Source organism: Euleptes europaea, chromosome 1, assembly GCF_029931775.1.
Source record: "Euleptes europaea isolate rEulEur1 chromosome 1, rEulEur1.hap1, whole genome shotgun sequence".
Classification (NCBI taxonomy): Eukaryota; Metazoa; Chordata; class Lepidosauria; order Squamata; family Sphaerodactylidae; genus Euleptes; species Euleptes europaea.
In genome coordinates, this window is record NC_079312.1 from 144,034,852 (window position 1) to 144,049,608 (window position 14,757).

General features: G+C 42.4%; 1 protein-coding gene across 2 annotated transcripts in view; it reads right to left on the reverse strand.

The window, feature by feature from the left end:
- Nucleotides 1–14,757, reverse strand: part of HELZ (helicase with zinc finger) — a 217,260-nt gene that overhangs the window by 112,894 nt on the left and 89,609 nt on the right. For both annotated transcript variants that reach the window (XM_056851923.1, XM_056851917.1), the window contains exons 11-12: nt 12,006–12,273; nt 1,327–1,660 (exon numbers count right to left, since the gene is read on the reverse strand). In XM_056851923.1, the coding sequence (XP_056707901.1) occupies nt 1,327–1,660; nt 12,006–12,273 (602 nt within the window). The remainder of the gene's footprint in view (nt 1–1,326; nt 1,661–12,005; nt 12,274–14,757) is intronic.

Consider the following 14,757-nt stretch of genomic DNA (forward strand, 5'->3'; position numbering starts at 1 on the left):
AGTTCCTTAAAAATCTAAAGCCCTCTTCCCTGCACCACCGTCTCATCCACACATTGAGACTCACCAACTGTGCCTGCCTAGCTGGTCCTGCACGTGGAACAAATAGCATTTCTGAGAAAGCTACCTTGGAGGTCCTGGCTTTTAGTCTCCTGCCTAGCAACCTAAATTTGGGTTCCATGACCTCCGAACTACATTTCCCCACGTTGTTGGTGCCAACATGCACCACAACCACTGGCTCCTCCCCAGCACTATCTACCAGACTACTTATATGATGAGTAATGTCCGCAACCTTCGCACCAGGCAGGCAAGTCACCCTGCAGTTCATGCACCCGCCAGAAACCCAGCTATCTACATTCCTAAGGATTGAATCCCCCACTACAAGAAGCCCCCCTCCCCCCTGAGGCATATCCTCGGTACGAGAGGATATCTGTTCATCCACCAAGGAAGAGGTCCCTTCTAAGGTACCACATCCCCTTACCTCAGTGAGATGGCCTCCCTCCCCAAGGGCTCCATCATCCGTGACTGGCAGGTTGCCGTCACCTTGGGACTGGGATGTGACTATTTCATCCCCGGAGTCCTTAGTCACCTCTCTCTCTGCCTGCCTCAGCTCATCCAGTTGAGCTACCTTGGCCTCAAGGAAGCAACTCGCTTCCTGAGAGCCAGGAGCTCCCTGCCCCGAGCACACACCCACGACTTCTGTCCAGCAGGCAGATAATCATACATGTGACACTCCATGCAGCACACTGGATAGCCCCCCGACCCCTGCCGGCTTTCTACCTTCATAACTGGTATTTTATTAATCAATTTATTATTATATTAGTCTTTGATTTTTAAACCCCACACTCTTAACAAGAGTAACAAGATAACAAGATTTATTACCCACCTTACACGTCCCCAGTCACGATCCTCAGGCTAAGAGCCACAGGGCGAGCAGGGGCCTTTCCAATTTATATGCTCACAGCCCCTGCCTTTCACACACACACTCCACCCAGCACCAATCAAAACACCCCCTGTTTAGGAGCAGCAATCAAGCTTTAAGACAGCAATCAAGCTTTAATCACCCACTCACCCTCTGGCACAACAAACACAATGCTCTCCCAGCAAACCTCACTTAGTTATTTCTCAGCTGATTTAGGCTTAGGTTTAGTAAAGGCAAAACTTAGAACTTACCCCTGCCTGTAGTCCCCACCTCAGCTGAATCAAATGCAGCCTAAGGATCAGTGTTAGATATGTTGTGATTGAGATGAATAACAGTTACTGATATGCCTAGGATAATGAGAACTACAAAAAAAGGTACCATAGTAAGAAATTTCCAGCCAAATATACCTGCATTTCACAGTCTGCTCGAAGATTAAGTTCTTCACAGCATTCCTTGGATATTCTCAAAAAGATATACTCCTTTGTTTTTTCCTCTATTGCTGCTTCATACACCTTCTCTTTGGTTCCTTGGGTTAGTACTGATTTCTCTTTAGTGACTGGCAATAAATAAACAGCATTGACTTTGGTCATCACCAGTCGTCCTGCCAAAGTGTCTTCAGAAAGCGTTTCAGTGAGTTTAAAGCGTCCAAAAAGTTGTCCATTTTGGGCATACTTTGCACCTCCAGAAACACCGGTGAGCATGAAGCTTGCTACAATCTGCAATTGCACTTTAATATTGAACCTAAATCAGAAAGCATACAGTTAGAACTGAAAAAGTAATTGGATGCAGTAAAAACAATAAATAAACAATAAAAAACAATAAAAACATTTACATGCAGTAAAAACAATAAAACAACAACTACAAATCAAAGAGACATAATTTTCATTTCAGAAATATAAGGCATTAGCAACCCTATAAATTCATCCAAGTTATTTCTGGCAGTTAATATGGCTTACATATTTATACCTCTTACAAAAGAACAAGGTACAAAAATGATCATAAGTAGGGTGCTGTGCTTGCGATTTCATAAAAATTATTAGTAAACAACTGTAAATCTACATCTGATTTGGTATTCCCTTGCCAACAAAACTTCATTCCACAATAAACGCTAACCTTTAAAGTGCTGCAGAATTTGTTGTTGCTTTTATAAAACTAACAAGACTTTTACTCCACTCTAATTAAATAACAATTCCACTCTGTGTTGTAATTGTTGTCTTTTTAATTTTTGGTTTTTTATTTTAGCTTGGTTTTGTTTTAATGATGTGTTTTTGTTTGGTTTTAATCATGTTTAGATGTGCCATATTATGTGTTTTTAATCTGTTAGCCGCCCCTTGTGTCCCTGATAGGGGTCGAAAGGTGCGATATAAATATTGTAAATAAATAAATAAATAGTTGGCAACAAAAAGGATAGTAAATTCTGGACATATATTAGACAAATTGTAATTGTAACCCAATTTATTTGTGGCAGTTAATAGTCCTTTAATTAATCATCATCATCATCCTTTACTAAGAAAACAAGTTGAATGTAAAACACCAAATGAAGAGTTCAATGATAACTGGAAGGAGACTATTTGCAATATACCAGAGGTGACTTCAAACTGACATACCTGTAACATGAACACTACAGTTCATCACTCTAGTTTCAAACCAAATCTGATACATCTCCATGAATGAAACATGCAATAAGGTACAAACACAGAATTCTGACATGTTCAAAATACTAAATTAGTATTAGGTCAGCAATTGTCTAAACATTAACTATATGGTAGTACCTATGTTAACATAAGAACATAAGAAAGGCCCTGCTGGATCAGACCAAGGCCCATCAAGTCCAGCAGTCTGTTCACAGTGGCCAACCAGGTGCCTCTAGGAAGCCACAAACAAGACGATTGCAGCAGCACCATCCTGCCTGTGTTCTACAGCACCCAAAATAATAGGCATGCTCCTCTGATACTACTTGTACAAGTACTTAAACTATTGTACCTTTGGAACATTAACAATTTGAGATATGCAGATGACACCACATTAGTGACAGAAAATAGCGAAGACTTGAAACAGCTACTGATGAAATTTAAAGGAGTTATTCCCCATTACTATGTATGGCTGTGAAAGTTGGACAGTAAAGAAAACTGATAGGAAGAAAGTTGATTCACTTGAAAACTGGTGTTGGAGTTTTATGGATACAATGGACTGCTAAAAAGACAAATAAGTGGGTTCCAGATCAAATCAAGCCCGAACTCTCTCTAGAAGCTAAAATGACCAGCACGGGTCATTAACTTTACAACAACAAACCCTGAAACAGGGAGGAATCATAAGGCGGAAAGGAAAATAAACAATTTAGAAACTCCTCTGCACACACATACCAATCTCCCACTCCTGGATTCCAGAAGCTCACAGAGGCTTGAGCAAAGTAACTTTTCCCTCCCTATGCTTGCTTTCCTTTGAACACACGAAGCTGCCTTATACAGACTCACACCCTTGGTCCATCAAAGTCAGAATTATCTACTCAGACCAGCAGCAGCTCTCCAGGGTCTCTGGCAAAGGTCTTTCACAACACCTACTTGCCTAGTCCTTTTAACTGTAGATGCCGGGGATTGAACCTGAGGCCTTCTGCATGCCAAGCAGATGCTCTGCCACTGAGCCACAGCCCCTCCCCTGAAACTCATGCAAAATGGCAGTTCGATGGAGGTTATCAGACCAAATGACTCTCATCATTCCATGCCTCCAGAAGAATACCCAACCTTCATTAGATTACTAGGGGGTTGTCTTTCTCTTAGTTAATTTTCAAAATCAGATTATTATATGACATTTTTACTGCAACCATACTAGTTGCATGCAACATTTTTATGTAGTGGTGAAAAATGCTGTCAAGTCACAGCGGACTTATGGTGACCCTCTAGGGTTTTGAAGGCAAGAGAAGTTCAAAGGTAGTTTGCCATTGCCTGCCTCTGCATGGGCTGAGTTTTGAGAGAACTGTGACTGGCCCAAGATCACCCAGCAAGTGTCAAATCCGGAGTTATAGATTAAGTCTGCTGCTCTTAACCACTACACCATGCTGGCTCTCCAACATTTTTATATCAAGCTATTGTTTTTAGACAGACCCTGGATGCCAGGATCTTTTAATTTTGGATTTTATGCTTAAATAAAAGGATGTTATTGTCATATGTGGAACTTCTCCCAATGTCTGTGAACCCTCAGATAATCCAATTCTAATAAGATAAAAAATGTATACCGGAAACAAGCAATGTGAAAGATGACAGAACATTCTGTTCTTTTTTCCTCACAACAATTTCATGATATACCCTGTAATTTCTGCATTACTGGGTTATTTTGAATAATTTTGTTAGATTTTAGAGTGGCTACTTTAAGGGTCTGATGTTCAGGTACTCAGAAATGCATATCTTACCAGCACTTTTTCATGTGTTCTCACAAAAATCACATTACCAAGAAAAAAAGTACAATTAATTTTTGTGACTCCTTATACTGTAAATATAAACTCTGAATAATTTATTCTTCACAGATGCACAATTCAGGTGACGAAGGGAAAAACAGTCTTGGTATTCTTTCCAGACTTTGGCTTATTTATTATATGGACTGCAACACAAATGTGGCTAATGTGAAACTGAAATATATTCTCCAAGTTCTAATGCCACCTAATGCCTAAGCAGGGATTTGAAGCTGGGTCTCCTAGATCCTCGTCCAACATAACTGCAACCTAAGCTGGAATTAGAGGCACCACTGAGATAAGCATTTCTACTTCACTGCGCTCCACCCACCTCCCGGACTCGGACAGAGTAATCCTGAAGCATGCCTGCTCTGCGGTGGCTCACTGTGGCATAACTATGGCGCTACTAGTCCAGTTCCTAAAGAGTTTGGTTACATGGCAGCCAGCAGGAAAAAGTGTTGTCTTTTGGCTTTTATTGGATGCAACCATGTTAATGTTCACAGCAACCATGAAGTTGTGTTCCTTGGAGGTGTTGTGGCAAGGGAAGATGTTAGGGGGCACATTGGACTCAAGCAGGTATGGGAGGACATCTGGGGCAGGAGGCACTCTGCCACCCAGACCACCTGCTGGGGTGCTGCACCCTCTGGAGCCCTTGGTGAGGGATGACCCAGCAGCCACAAGATGAGTGTGGCCCCATTGTGTTAACACTGTTTATTGGGGACCAGCACCACCCTGACCCACACACACACCATTCCTATGCAGGTCCCACACTACACTCACAATTGGGAAAAGGTGCCATTTGCAGGGTGGGCTATTGGAAGGGATCAACCCCAACAATGTTCCCTCAGTTTGGCACCCACACAACCTAGCCACAGGTGCATGGGCAAGAATGTGGGAGGTGAAGAAGCCACGAGCTGTTGCATTGTCCACTGCAGCTGGAAACCCCTGCACAGCAATATGTCACCCTGAGCCAGCAGACACAGAGGATCGTAGGGAATGGCCGCTGGAACCCTTCCGGGTAGAGAGAAGGGCTTTTCAAAGCCCCCTCCAGAAGTAGATTTTCTCCAGAAGAGCAAAGAGCTCTTCAAGGGGTATATCGGGAGAGGCGCTCTTGTAGATACGATGGTCCAGACCATTCAAGGCTTTAAAGGTCAATACCATAACCTTAAACCTGACCCAGTGCTCAATATGGAGCCAGTGCAGCTGCTTGAATACTCTATAAGAGTGCTCTATAAGAGTTACCCGTAAGAGACTGCACCACTGCATTCTGGACCAGTTGAAGTTTCTGGATCAGCCTTAAGGGAAGCCCTGCCTAGAGTGAGTTACAGTAGTTCAGTCTGGAGGTGACCATTGCATGGATCACCGTGGCTAGGTCAGAGCAGGAGAGTGAGTCTTTGATTACTTACCGTGAATGTTCCTTCTGCTCTGAGGTAAGGAGGGCATCTTGCAACATTGGGTGATTCCCACTGGTTGCTCAGGGAGGCAGGATCAAATTTCAGCTTCCTGTCTCGCCCACTCCCCAGTTCGTTTCTTGTTTAGAGGGAGAGCAGCTGCAAAGCAGCTCTCTGCTGCAAATTAGTTTCATTTTTACTTTAGGAAACTTAAAATTCTGACTTTCATATCTGAGCCGGCTTTCACCCTCTCTCCTCTCAACCTTGTTTTCCTCTTCAGTTTCTCCTTCCCTCTCAATATTTTTCTTCTGGCCAAAACAAAACTTGTTTAAAAGGGATGGACAGATAAGGAAGGGCGGAGGAGTAGCATTATATGTCAAAGATGTGTATACTTGTGAAGAAATACATGAATCTGAGAATGGAAGTCCAGTCGAGAGTCTATGGGTAAAAATAAAAGGAGTAAGAAATAATTGTGATATTATGGTGGGAGTCTGCTATCGACCACCAAACCAGGCAGAGGACTTGGATGAGACACTCCTAGACCAAATTACAAAATTTTCAAAGGAACGGGACACCGTGGTCATGGGAGATTTGAATTACCTGGATATCTGTTTAAAGCCCAACTCTGCTAAAAGTGCAAGATTTGGCACATTTGTTTAAATAAAACCATATTGGCAAAAAAGAAATTAAATCCTGAAGAAAATACTTATCTGAGGTAACAGAAAAGATGCTCTGAAACAAAGCTAGTCCTCTCTCCGTGGCGGCGAAGAGAGAACTGAGGGGAGGAGCGCTCCCTCCCCCTCCGTCATGTGATCGTTTGGGTGGGAAACCGCCTTGCTCTGGTGCCTGGACGGAGGGGAGGGGGAGCGCTCCTGGCACTCTGAAGCTTTTGGAAGCTTAGAAGTCTGATCTCCACGGCTGGCCTGAGCCTGCGCAGTCCCCATGCAAGACTGCACAGAAGCCACGAAGATGAACTAGTGGTAACCACCCAATGTTGCAAGACACCCTCTTCCTCAGAGTGAGAAGTAGGGTACTAGTAGCCTAATCTGGCGGAGTTAGTAAAATGCCACTGTGGCTATACTGGTGACCTGTGCCTCCACTGAGAAGGAGTCATCTAGGATCGCCCCCAGGCTCTTGACAGATATAGCGGTTGTTAATTGCACACCATCAAGAGCCAGTAACTGGCCACTCACAAACCCATCTCCCCGATCCAGCCAAAGGACCTCTGTCATCGATGGTTTTAATTTCAGCCCACTCTGCTTCAGCCATTCTGCTATGGCCTCTAGACACTTGGCCAAAGTATCAGGGGGCAGCATCCGGATGGTCGCCCATCGACAGAAATAGCTGGGTGTCATCAGCGTACTGATGACAGCCCAGACCGAAACTCCAGACCAGCTGGGTGAGGGGGCGTATAAAGATGTTAAATAGCATGTTGTGTTCTGCCTTTTACATTTGTGTTGTTCCCCTAGAAAGTGGATGGGGCAACAATGACTTCAGAGCTAGGAATTCCCACATTCTGTGAATAGCAAACATTCTGTTCATCAGCTTGTGGCCATGCCCCACGATCCGCCCCAAGGGCACCGGCCTGTGCCTGACTTGGCTGTCGCCCAAGAATGGTTCAGTGACCCTTATGCTGGCGGATCTTGGAGACACACCGGCATAAGGGTCAGTTGGCTTCCTAAACCCATTCACCCCCACTTAGGATTGCACTGAAAGTGGCTTAAAAAGACATTTTTGGAGTTTTAGCGCCATTGAGGGATGTTATTGGGCTATTTTAAACTGTATTTTAAATTATATTTTTAAATGGGTTATTGTTTTATTATATTTTAGATTGTGTAAGCCACTCTGAGCCTGACCTTCGGGTTGGGGAGAGCGGGGTAGAAATGTAATAAAATAAATACATAAAATATATAATTTAAACAGGTGAACAAAAATTTACAGTACAACTCTACTTAATAAAGGGTTGTTCTTCTAAACATGAGAGAAATCTTCAAGTCTCATAGCACAAACTCATCACAGAAACATCACATATATTATACAGAGTCTACCAATTCAACAACTGCCTTCCCAATGTATTTCTACCTATTCATAAAAGCAATGCACATAGGTATGCAAGGAAAATTTTCAACAGGCCCTCAACTGCTGAAATGTGCTTCTGCACAGTTTTGTGTTTTTCTTTAATGTGGTTTCAGCAGCTGGTTTTTAAATTAAAAACCAGCATATATCAGTAGTCTACAACATAGGCAATTTGTAGGCACTGAGCAACATCAACTGGAAGGGTGCCAGTGTTAGCTGCAGTTGTTATCTGCTGGCTGGCTGGCTGGCTGGCTGTATTGTTATGGTATTTAAATTGAAATGTTTCAACTTGAGGGACGAGTTTTGGTCATGTTGTTGTATGTGAATCCTTGTGGGTGCATGTATTTATGCTCCCTCGCTGCTTGGAAGATACTTTGATAAAGGGATGAGGGATGTAGTTTATGGCACTGTTTACGGTATGTATTTTTTCTGTTTACTGCATTATTTTCTAATTTCTGTAATCCAATTTTTGCATTCATCTCATGCCTTATACTGCCTTATATTGCATTGCATTGTTTTCTAACTTCGTAATCCAATCTTATTACAATGTTTATTATATGCTACTGCACTAATAAATTTTGTAATATGTCTCAGCGAAAAAGGTAGACTATAAACAAACAAACAAGCTTGGGAAGATTTAATCATAAGGTAGCACCTTTTCATGTATGTAAATGCTTTTACCATGCTTTTACATGATTTTTTCCTGCTGCAACTTTACCATCTCCAAGGCCTTCTGGTCTGCCCACCCCCACAGAAGATTCTGTTAGTCAAGCAGGCAGGTGCAGTGAAAAGATTTTGCATGCCTCTTTAGTGCAAGAAGGATTCCCCTTCTATCAAAGGAGTCAGAGAAGAGGAAATCATCTTAGATCCTTGGAATGGAGATAGATGGAGATAGATTCCAAATTTGGAACAATCTATGTCTAGAAGAAGTTCACAAAGAAACTGATAGGAAAGAAATTCATGGAGCTCACCTGGACCTATAAATTTAACATCTTTTGTACCTGTAAATATGAATTCAAACTAAGACAGTGGATCTCACAACAGACTATACCCATGTTGGCGAACCTTTGGCACACGTGCCTGAGCCGGCACTTGGAGCCCTCTCTGTGGGCACACATGGGTAACTTGAGGAGCCGTTGAGTCTGTCTTGGTTTGCTCCCCCACTGCCAGCCTCTTCCTCCCTGGCCTCTGCGCTCCCGTGGGCTTATCTGGCCCAGGCCCCTCCCGGCTCCGCCCCCTCCTGAGCCTCCCATCCTGCACTTCCAAAAGGCCTCCCTGGTCTGGGACCCTCCCTCTCTCTCAGCTGAGCTGTGGAGGCGGCTCAGCTGTTCGTCGGGGCCAGCTAGTCTCTTCTGCTCTGCCAGTCTCCACCTTAGACTGACAACTGGCTGGGAATGAAAGGGTAAAATGTGCTGAACTCCTTCAAACTGCAGGGGTCAGGGCTTTGGGGGGGTTGGTTTGTTTTTTTAATGCTTTGCTTATAGGAAACCAGGAGAGCAGACAAAGGGTGGGGCTTCCTTCTTTGCTTCCCAAAGGGTTTTCTTCTGGCAAGAAGCTATTAAATGTGTGTGGGGGGTTTAAAAATGGTCGTGTTTCCCCCCCCCCCATTTTGAAGTGGTTCAGTCCCTTGCCCTGCCTCTCCTCTTTGGGCTGTACGGCTACCCCAGGCCTGAAGTTGAGGGAGGCAGGTGGATGCTGATTGGTGAGGGTTTTGCTTGGAAGATTTCAAGTCTTTATGTTCATATTGCAATATTCTTGGCAGCAACAACTGACGAGGCTTCTGCTGGGTTTGGAGATGCTGCTTGGCTGCCTGTCTTCTCCCATCTGTTCCCAAGGCTGCCTCCTTCCACTAATGCAGGGTGTGCTGTTGTAGACTCTTGTTCTGGAGCAGCAGCGTGGTTCAGTCTGACCCAGCAGCAACTCCCCCCCCCGCTTCTGTGACTTTGTGGTTTGTCTTAAGGGCCTAACAGCCGTCTGTGGTCAAGCCCGCCTTGTGCAATGGTGTGGTGGAAATGGGGGGGGGGTTCTCCTTGGCCCACCTAGAGATGTGAGGTCCTGGGAAAAACCCAGAAACTATTGGGGGGGGAGGTTGTCCTTGTTGTTTTTTCTGAAACCCTTTTCAATTTTTCAAGCAGAAAAATCGGAAATGTGGGGGATCTCTTTTTTTAAAAAAAAAACTATGAAACATTTTATTTAATGTGTAGGTTAGATTTTAGTAGGGCAGATTTTAATGAACTAAGAGACATGATGAGAGTAATTAATTGCAAGAATGTTGGAAGGAGTGACAAGGACGATCAGGGACCTGGAGACCAAGAAGCCCTACGAGGAAAGGCTGAGAGACTTATATTAAATCTGACACCAGAAACAGACTATCAGATGACCTGAGTGCTGCATGTGTTGCTCTCAAATTTACAAAGTATGAGCCAAGGTTAGACAAATTATCAGCATGCACACAACAGCAAAAATCACATTAATTGTTCAAAAGAATGCCAAATGCAAACTTTTACCTTTCAATAAAAAGTTGTGTGTATCATTGAAAGCTCTGTTATTGTGTTTTTCTTTTAAGGCAAAAGATGTTAATGTATGAGTTGTTTTTTTCTAAACTAAAACCTCAGTATTCAGGTTAAATTGCCGTGTTGGCAGTTTGCGATAAATAAGTGGGTTTTGGGTTGCAGTTTGGGCACTTGGTCTCTAAAAGGTTCGCCATCACTGGACTATACCATAGCAATAGGTATGGCTACATATAAATCATAAGTCCACAGATTTTTGTACTGCTGTAATTGAGGAAAAAATTGTAAGGAGAACATTTCCTGCATTACCAGCACCCTGGATCAAGACCAAACCACAACTACCCATTTAAACATGACTAGATGATCCTATGTGATCTGCAACCAAATTAATTTCTAAGTCAGATCAGGTCTGAGAGATTTTACCAGCAAAGAAACATGCACAATCATCACACCTAATTTCCAGTTCATAATTACAGTAATTTAGGACTTCATTCTAGGGGTTATCCTAATTATCCTAAATAATTGCACTGGACACAATCCAGTTTATGCAATAATGGTGCAAAAACGACATGCTTTTTTCCTGCTGCTACTTCACTATCTCCAAGGCCTTTAAGCACCTGTTGTGGTGTGCTCTGTCAGACTCAGCCTGAATTTTCTGCCACTGCTGCTCTAGCTATTACCCATCTCCTTGCTAAACCAAGGCGCCAGGTCTCTCCAATTGAAACGTCATGCACATTAAGTTATTTGGTTAGCTGCTGCACATAAAGCAGCTTGTTTCATGACTTTTTTGTCTTCACATGGACATGGTATTAATTAAGTTAGTGGGTTCTTTATGTGAACTGTGGATGTGTATGTATATATATTATAATCTACTGGACCTCAGATGATGGAAAGACACATTGCAGAAGTTTAAAATATATCCTTCAGTTAATGAAAGTATTTTTATATGCCATCAGTTATCTACATTCTAAAGTCAGAAGAGACGTACAAAATAAGTCAGAGACCTTCTGCTGCAAATTAAATAACCAACACGATTTCCAACAGTAAATGTGGCAATGTCTCCAGCTACACGATCATGACAAAGACATCTTCTAATTGCTATTAACTATATTTAGCTTGATACCAAAGCAAAAAAGTCAATGGAAAAATGCCATTGAGTCCTCTGTCTGAAGTGACACTCCAGCCTTGAAAGATTTTTATACCACTGGTTTAATGCACGAGATCATACATAAAAAATAATAAAAGTATAAAATCTATGACACCTTTGGATTCTACACTGTGTTTTAAGATCTCGCATTTTAACCTAATAGTGAAGGATAGCATTAATGATTCCATTCCCTTCCTGGCTTCACTGCAAATGGAATTCATGGAATTCAAGTCTTTGCGGGGGGGGGGGGGGAACCTTACTGGCCCAACTACATATTCAACTGGGGAAGAAGTAAGAAAACCAAAATAAATGTATCAAAGCTCCAGGAACATCATTAGAAAGGTTCTCAAAACAATATATTCTTTCAAACCACAGAATTTAACACAAGTTCTTAGAGAAACCTCAAATCTGTTCTTAAGTGTAATTATAAGAAAGAATTAATTTCTATTTTCAAAGTCAGTATAATCATAATAATCATCAGTCAATTAAGGAAAACTTTAGCAGAAATAATACTTACTTGCTGACTTCTTTATATTGCGCTATTTCTTCAATATAAAGAAGATCATGCAATCGTGACTGATAGTTACTCCTGGTCAATGATTTATCTAAGACAGACTGCGTAAATAGCTGGTCAGCAGACAGAGGAATTTGGTATCTGATCAGAAGGCTCTTTTCCAATTCAGTTGTTTCATTTGGCTCAAATTCTACAATAGTTTTAGAAGTGGAATCCCAACGTTTGGCTGTAGTTAATAGTTGTTGTCGTGCATTCATCAGGTATTCAAGATCTGTATGCAGACAGACAAACACGGAAAGACAGTAAAGTGGCATTATTCTCGTCACATACAGAGATGCCCTTGCCATAATTATCCATACCCTGGCAACAGCTAAAACCAGGATAGATTACTCTAATGTGGACATGGTACATATTCCTTGATTCAGAACACAATACCAAGTCTGGGAGCTGCTCAGAACATCAGATCACTGCTCCTACTATTTTCTGGACACAATTCTTAAGTGAGGGTTTTAGCCGGTAAAGCCCTAAACAACATAGGACCAGCAAACATATCTGTTCTCATTCGAATCTGCCCATTTTAAAATGATCTTTAGAGACCTTTTGCTGAACACATACTTTCAAATGGCTACCAGAGTCCTTTTTTTGTGAAACGTGCCCCAATAATTAAACATGCAGAGATGCTCACCTGGCACCTTCTACATTGAGTTTCACAAACAATTCTAAGTATACTTATTAGGGAGTAAGTCCCATTGAATACATGCTTATGATTGCAATGTTACAGAGAAATCTAAGGAGGTCTATTCAGAAGTAGTCCCATTAAGGAGGTCTATTAAGAAGTAGTCCCATTATATTCAGTGAGGCTTACTCCCAGGAGTGTTCTTAGGATTGCAGCACCTGTCAAAACAGTTTGATTTGCTTGAGCTTTAACTGATTCCGGCTTCTTCCTGTTGTATTGGTTTTCTTATATTTTTCAATTTTTTTCCTTCTACAAGCTGTCTTGGAAACTCCATTTGAAAGGTAAAAAGAATACAATAAATCAGTTATGTGCATGTAAGTGGAATGGAAAAGGTTTTGCAGATTAAGTCTGTGACCCCCTCACAGAGGTGCTCTAAAACACATATATGTAAAATAAGGGGAAACTACCAAAGTTATTTCTCTTAGGGTTCATTCCTGAAAATTGGGCCCAAAGCCCTTAGGAGGCCGACTACAGCCTCTGCAGGGGCCCCCACCACCGGCGTGCAGGGCCAGGCGCTGCTCCCTGGCCGCTGCTGCCGACCGCACAGGCTGTGGCAGCGAGCCGGGAGGCGTTCCGGCGCCCCGGGATGTGTTCCCGGGGCATAACGGCGCCGACTGCAGGGCTGACGTTAGTCGGCCTCCCAAGCACTTTTAGCTTGGGAACGCCCCTTTTAATTTTTGTAAAGATACACCAGCTTTTGGCGTATCTCCCATGCAACCCTCATGGTTTGGCGCTGGGCAGAGGTTTCGGCACAGCCTCTTTAGGAGGCAACGCCACCAGTTTGCCTCCCAAGCCCAGCACGTTCATGCAGGATGTATGTGCATTCACTGTAACGTGAACAGGGCCAGAAAGTTGATGCCTCCTTGGCTGTTCTGAAGCATCTCCTGTTCCAGTGAGGTAGTGGAAAGTCTGGACTGGCTCTTTATTTTGGGGAAGACGTGTTTTGGAAAAGAAGGAAATGAGAGTTAGGAAACACTGACGGGTGCAGTGCCACACTGGGCGTCACAAGGTTAGACTGACACAGTATTTAAAAAGTTGTAAATAGATGTATTGGTCCGCACCAAATGCAGAACAAGAAACAAAGTCCATGTAATCCTTTTAATTAGGGTCAACCAAAATGACACAAAATACAAGCTTTCAAGCAAATCAGAACATTCACTCAGTATAAGCCAGGTTTTAAAAAATATATCCATATATACTAATTATCCACATTATTGTGTGTGTAATGTGCCATCAATTCACAGACAACTTACAGCAAACTCTGGTGGCGCTTTCAAAGCAAGTGATTAAGCAGAGGTGGTTTGCCATTGCCTTCCTCTGCAGAGTCTTCCTTGGAGGTGTCCCTTAGCTTAGCTTCCAAGATCTGACGAGATCAGGCTATATTATACCATTCCACATCCCATTCATATTAACCAATGTGAATTTCATTCACACTTACTCTATTTCATTTCTACATGACCTGTGAGATGTTGCACAATTACATTCAACTATACCATAATAAAGTTATAGAACTGGAAGCATTTCACTCTACTAGTAAAATAATTTAAAATATTTAAGCCATGATTAAAACTAACTGTGGTTAATAAAAGCAACTTCAGATCCTTGCTTCAGATCCTGATTTGATGAGCCCTAGCTAAGGAGAGTTAGTGGTGGAACATGTTCAGACAATCACATTAACTAATGTTAGCTTAATGTTTCACATGATGTCAGATCTGAGACTTAAGGTTGTGTGATGTGTGAATACGGATATCTGGCTTAATTCTGGCTTGCTCACCAGCTGCGCTATCTCAGGAGACAGGAAAGACAATGAAACCAGCATTTGTCAAGGCAAACCAGGATTTGAGTGACCATCTGTAAGCTGAGCCCTGGTTTCACAAATTAACCATAGTCAAAATAAACTATGGTTTTGTGTGATGAGCCTAAATGAATTGTTTTTATTGCTGTAAGCCACCTTCTCGGATAATAAACATGAAAAATCAGAAGATAAATAATCCTTGATTTCATTATCTTGCACCCCCC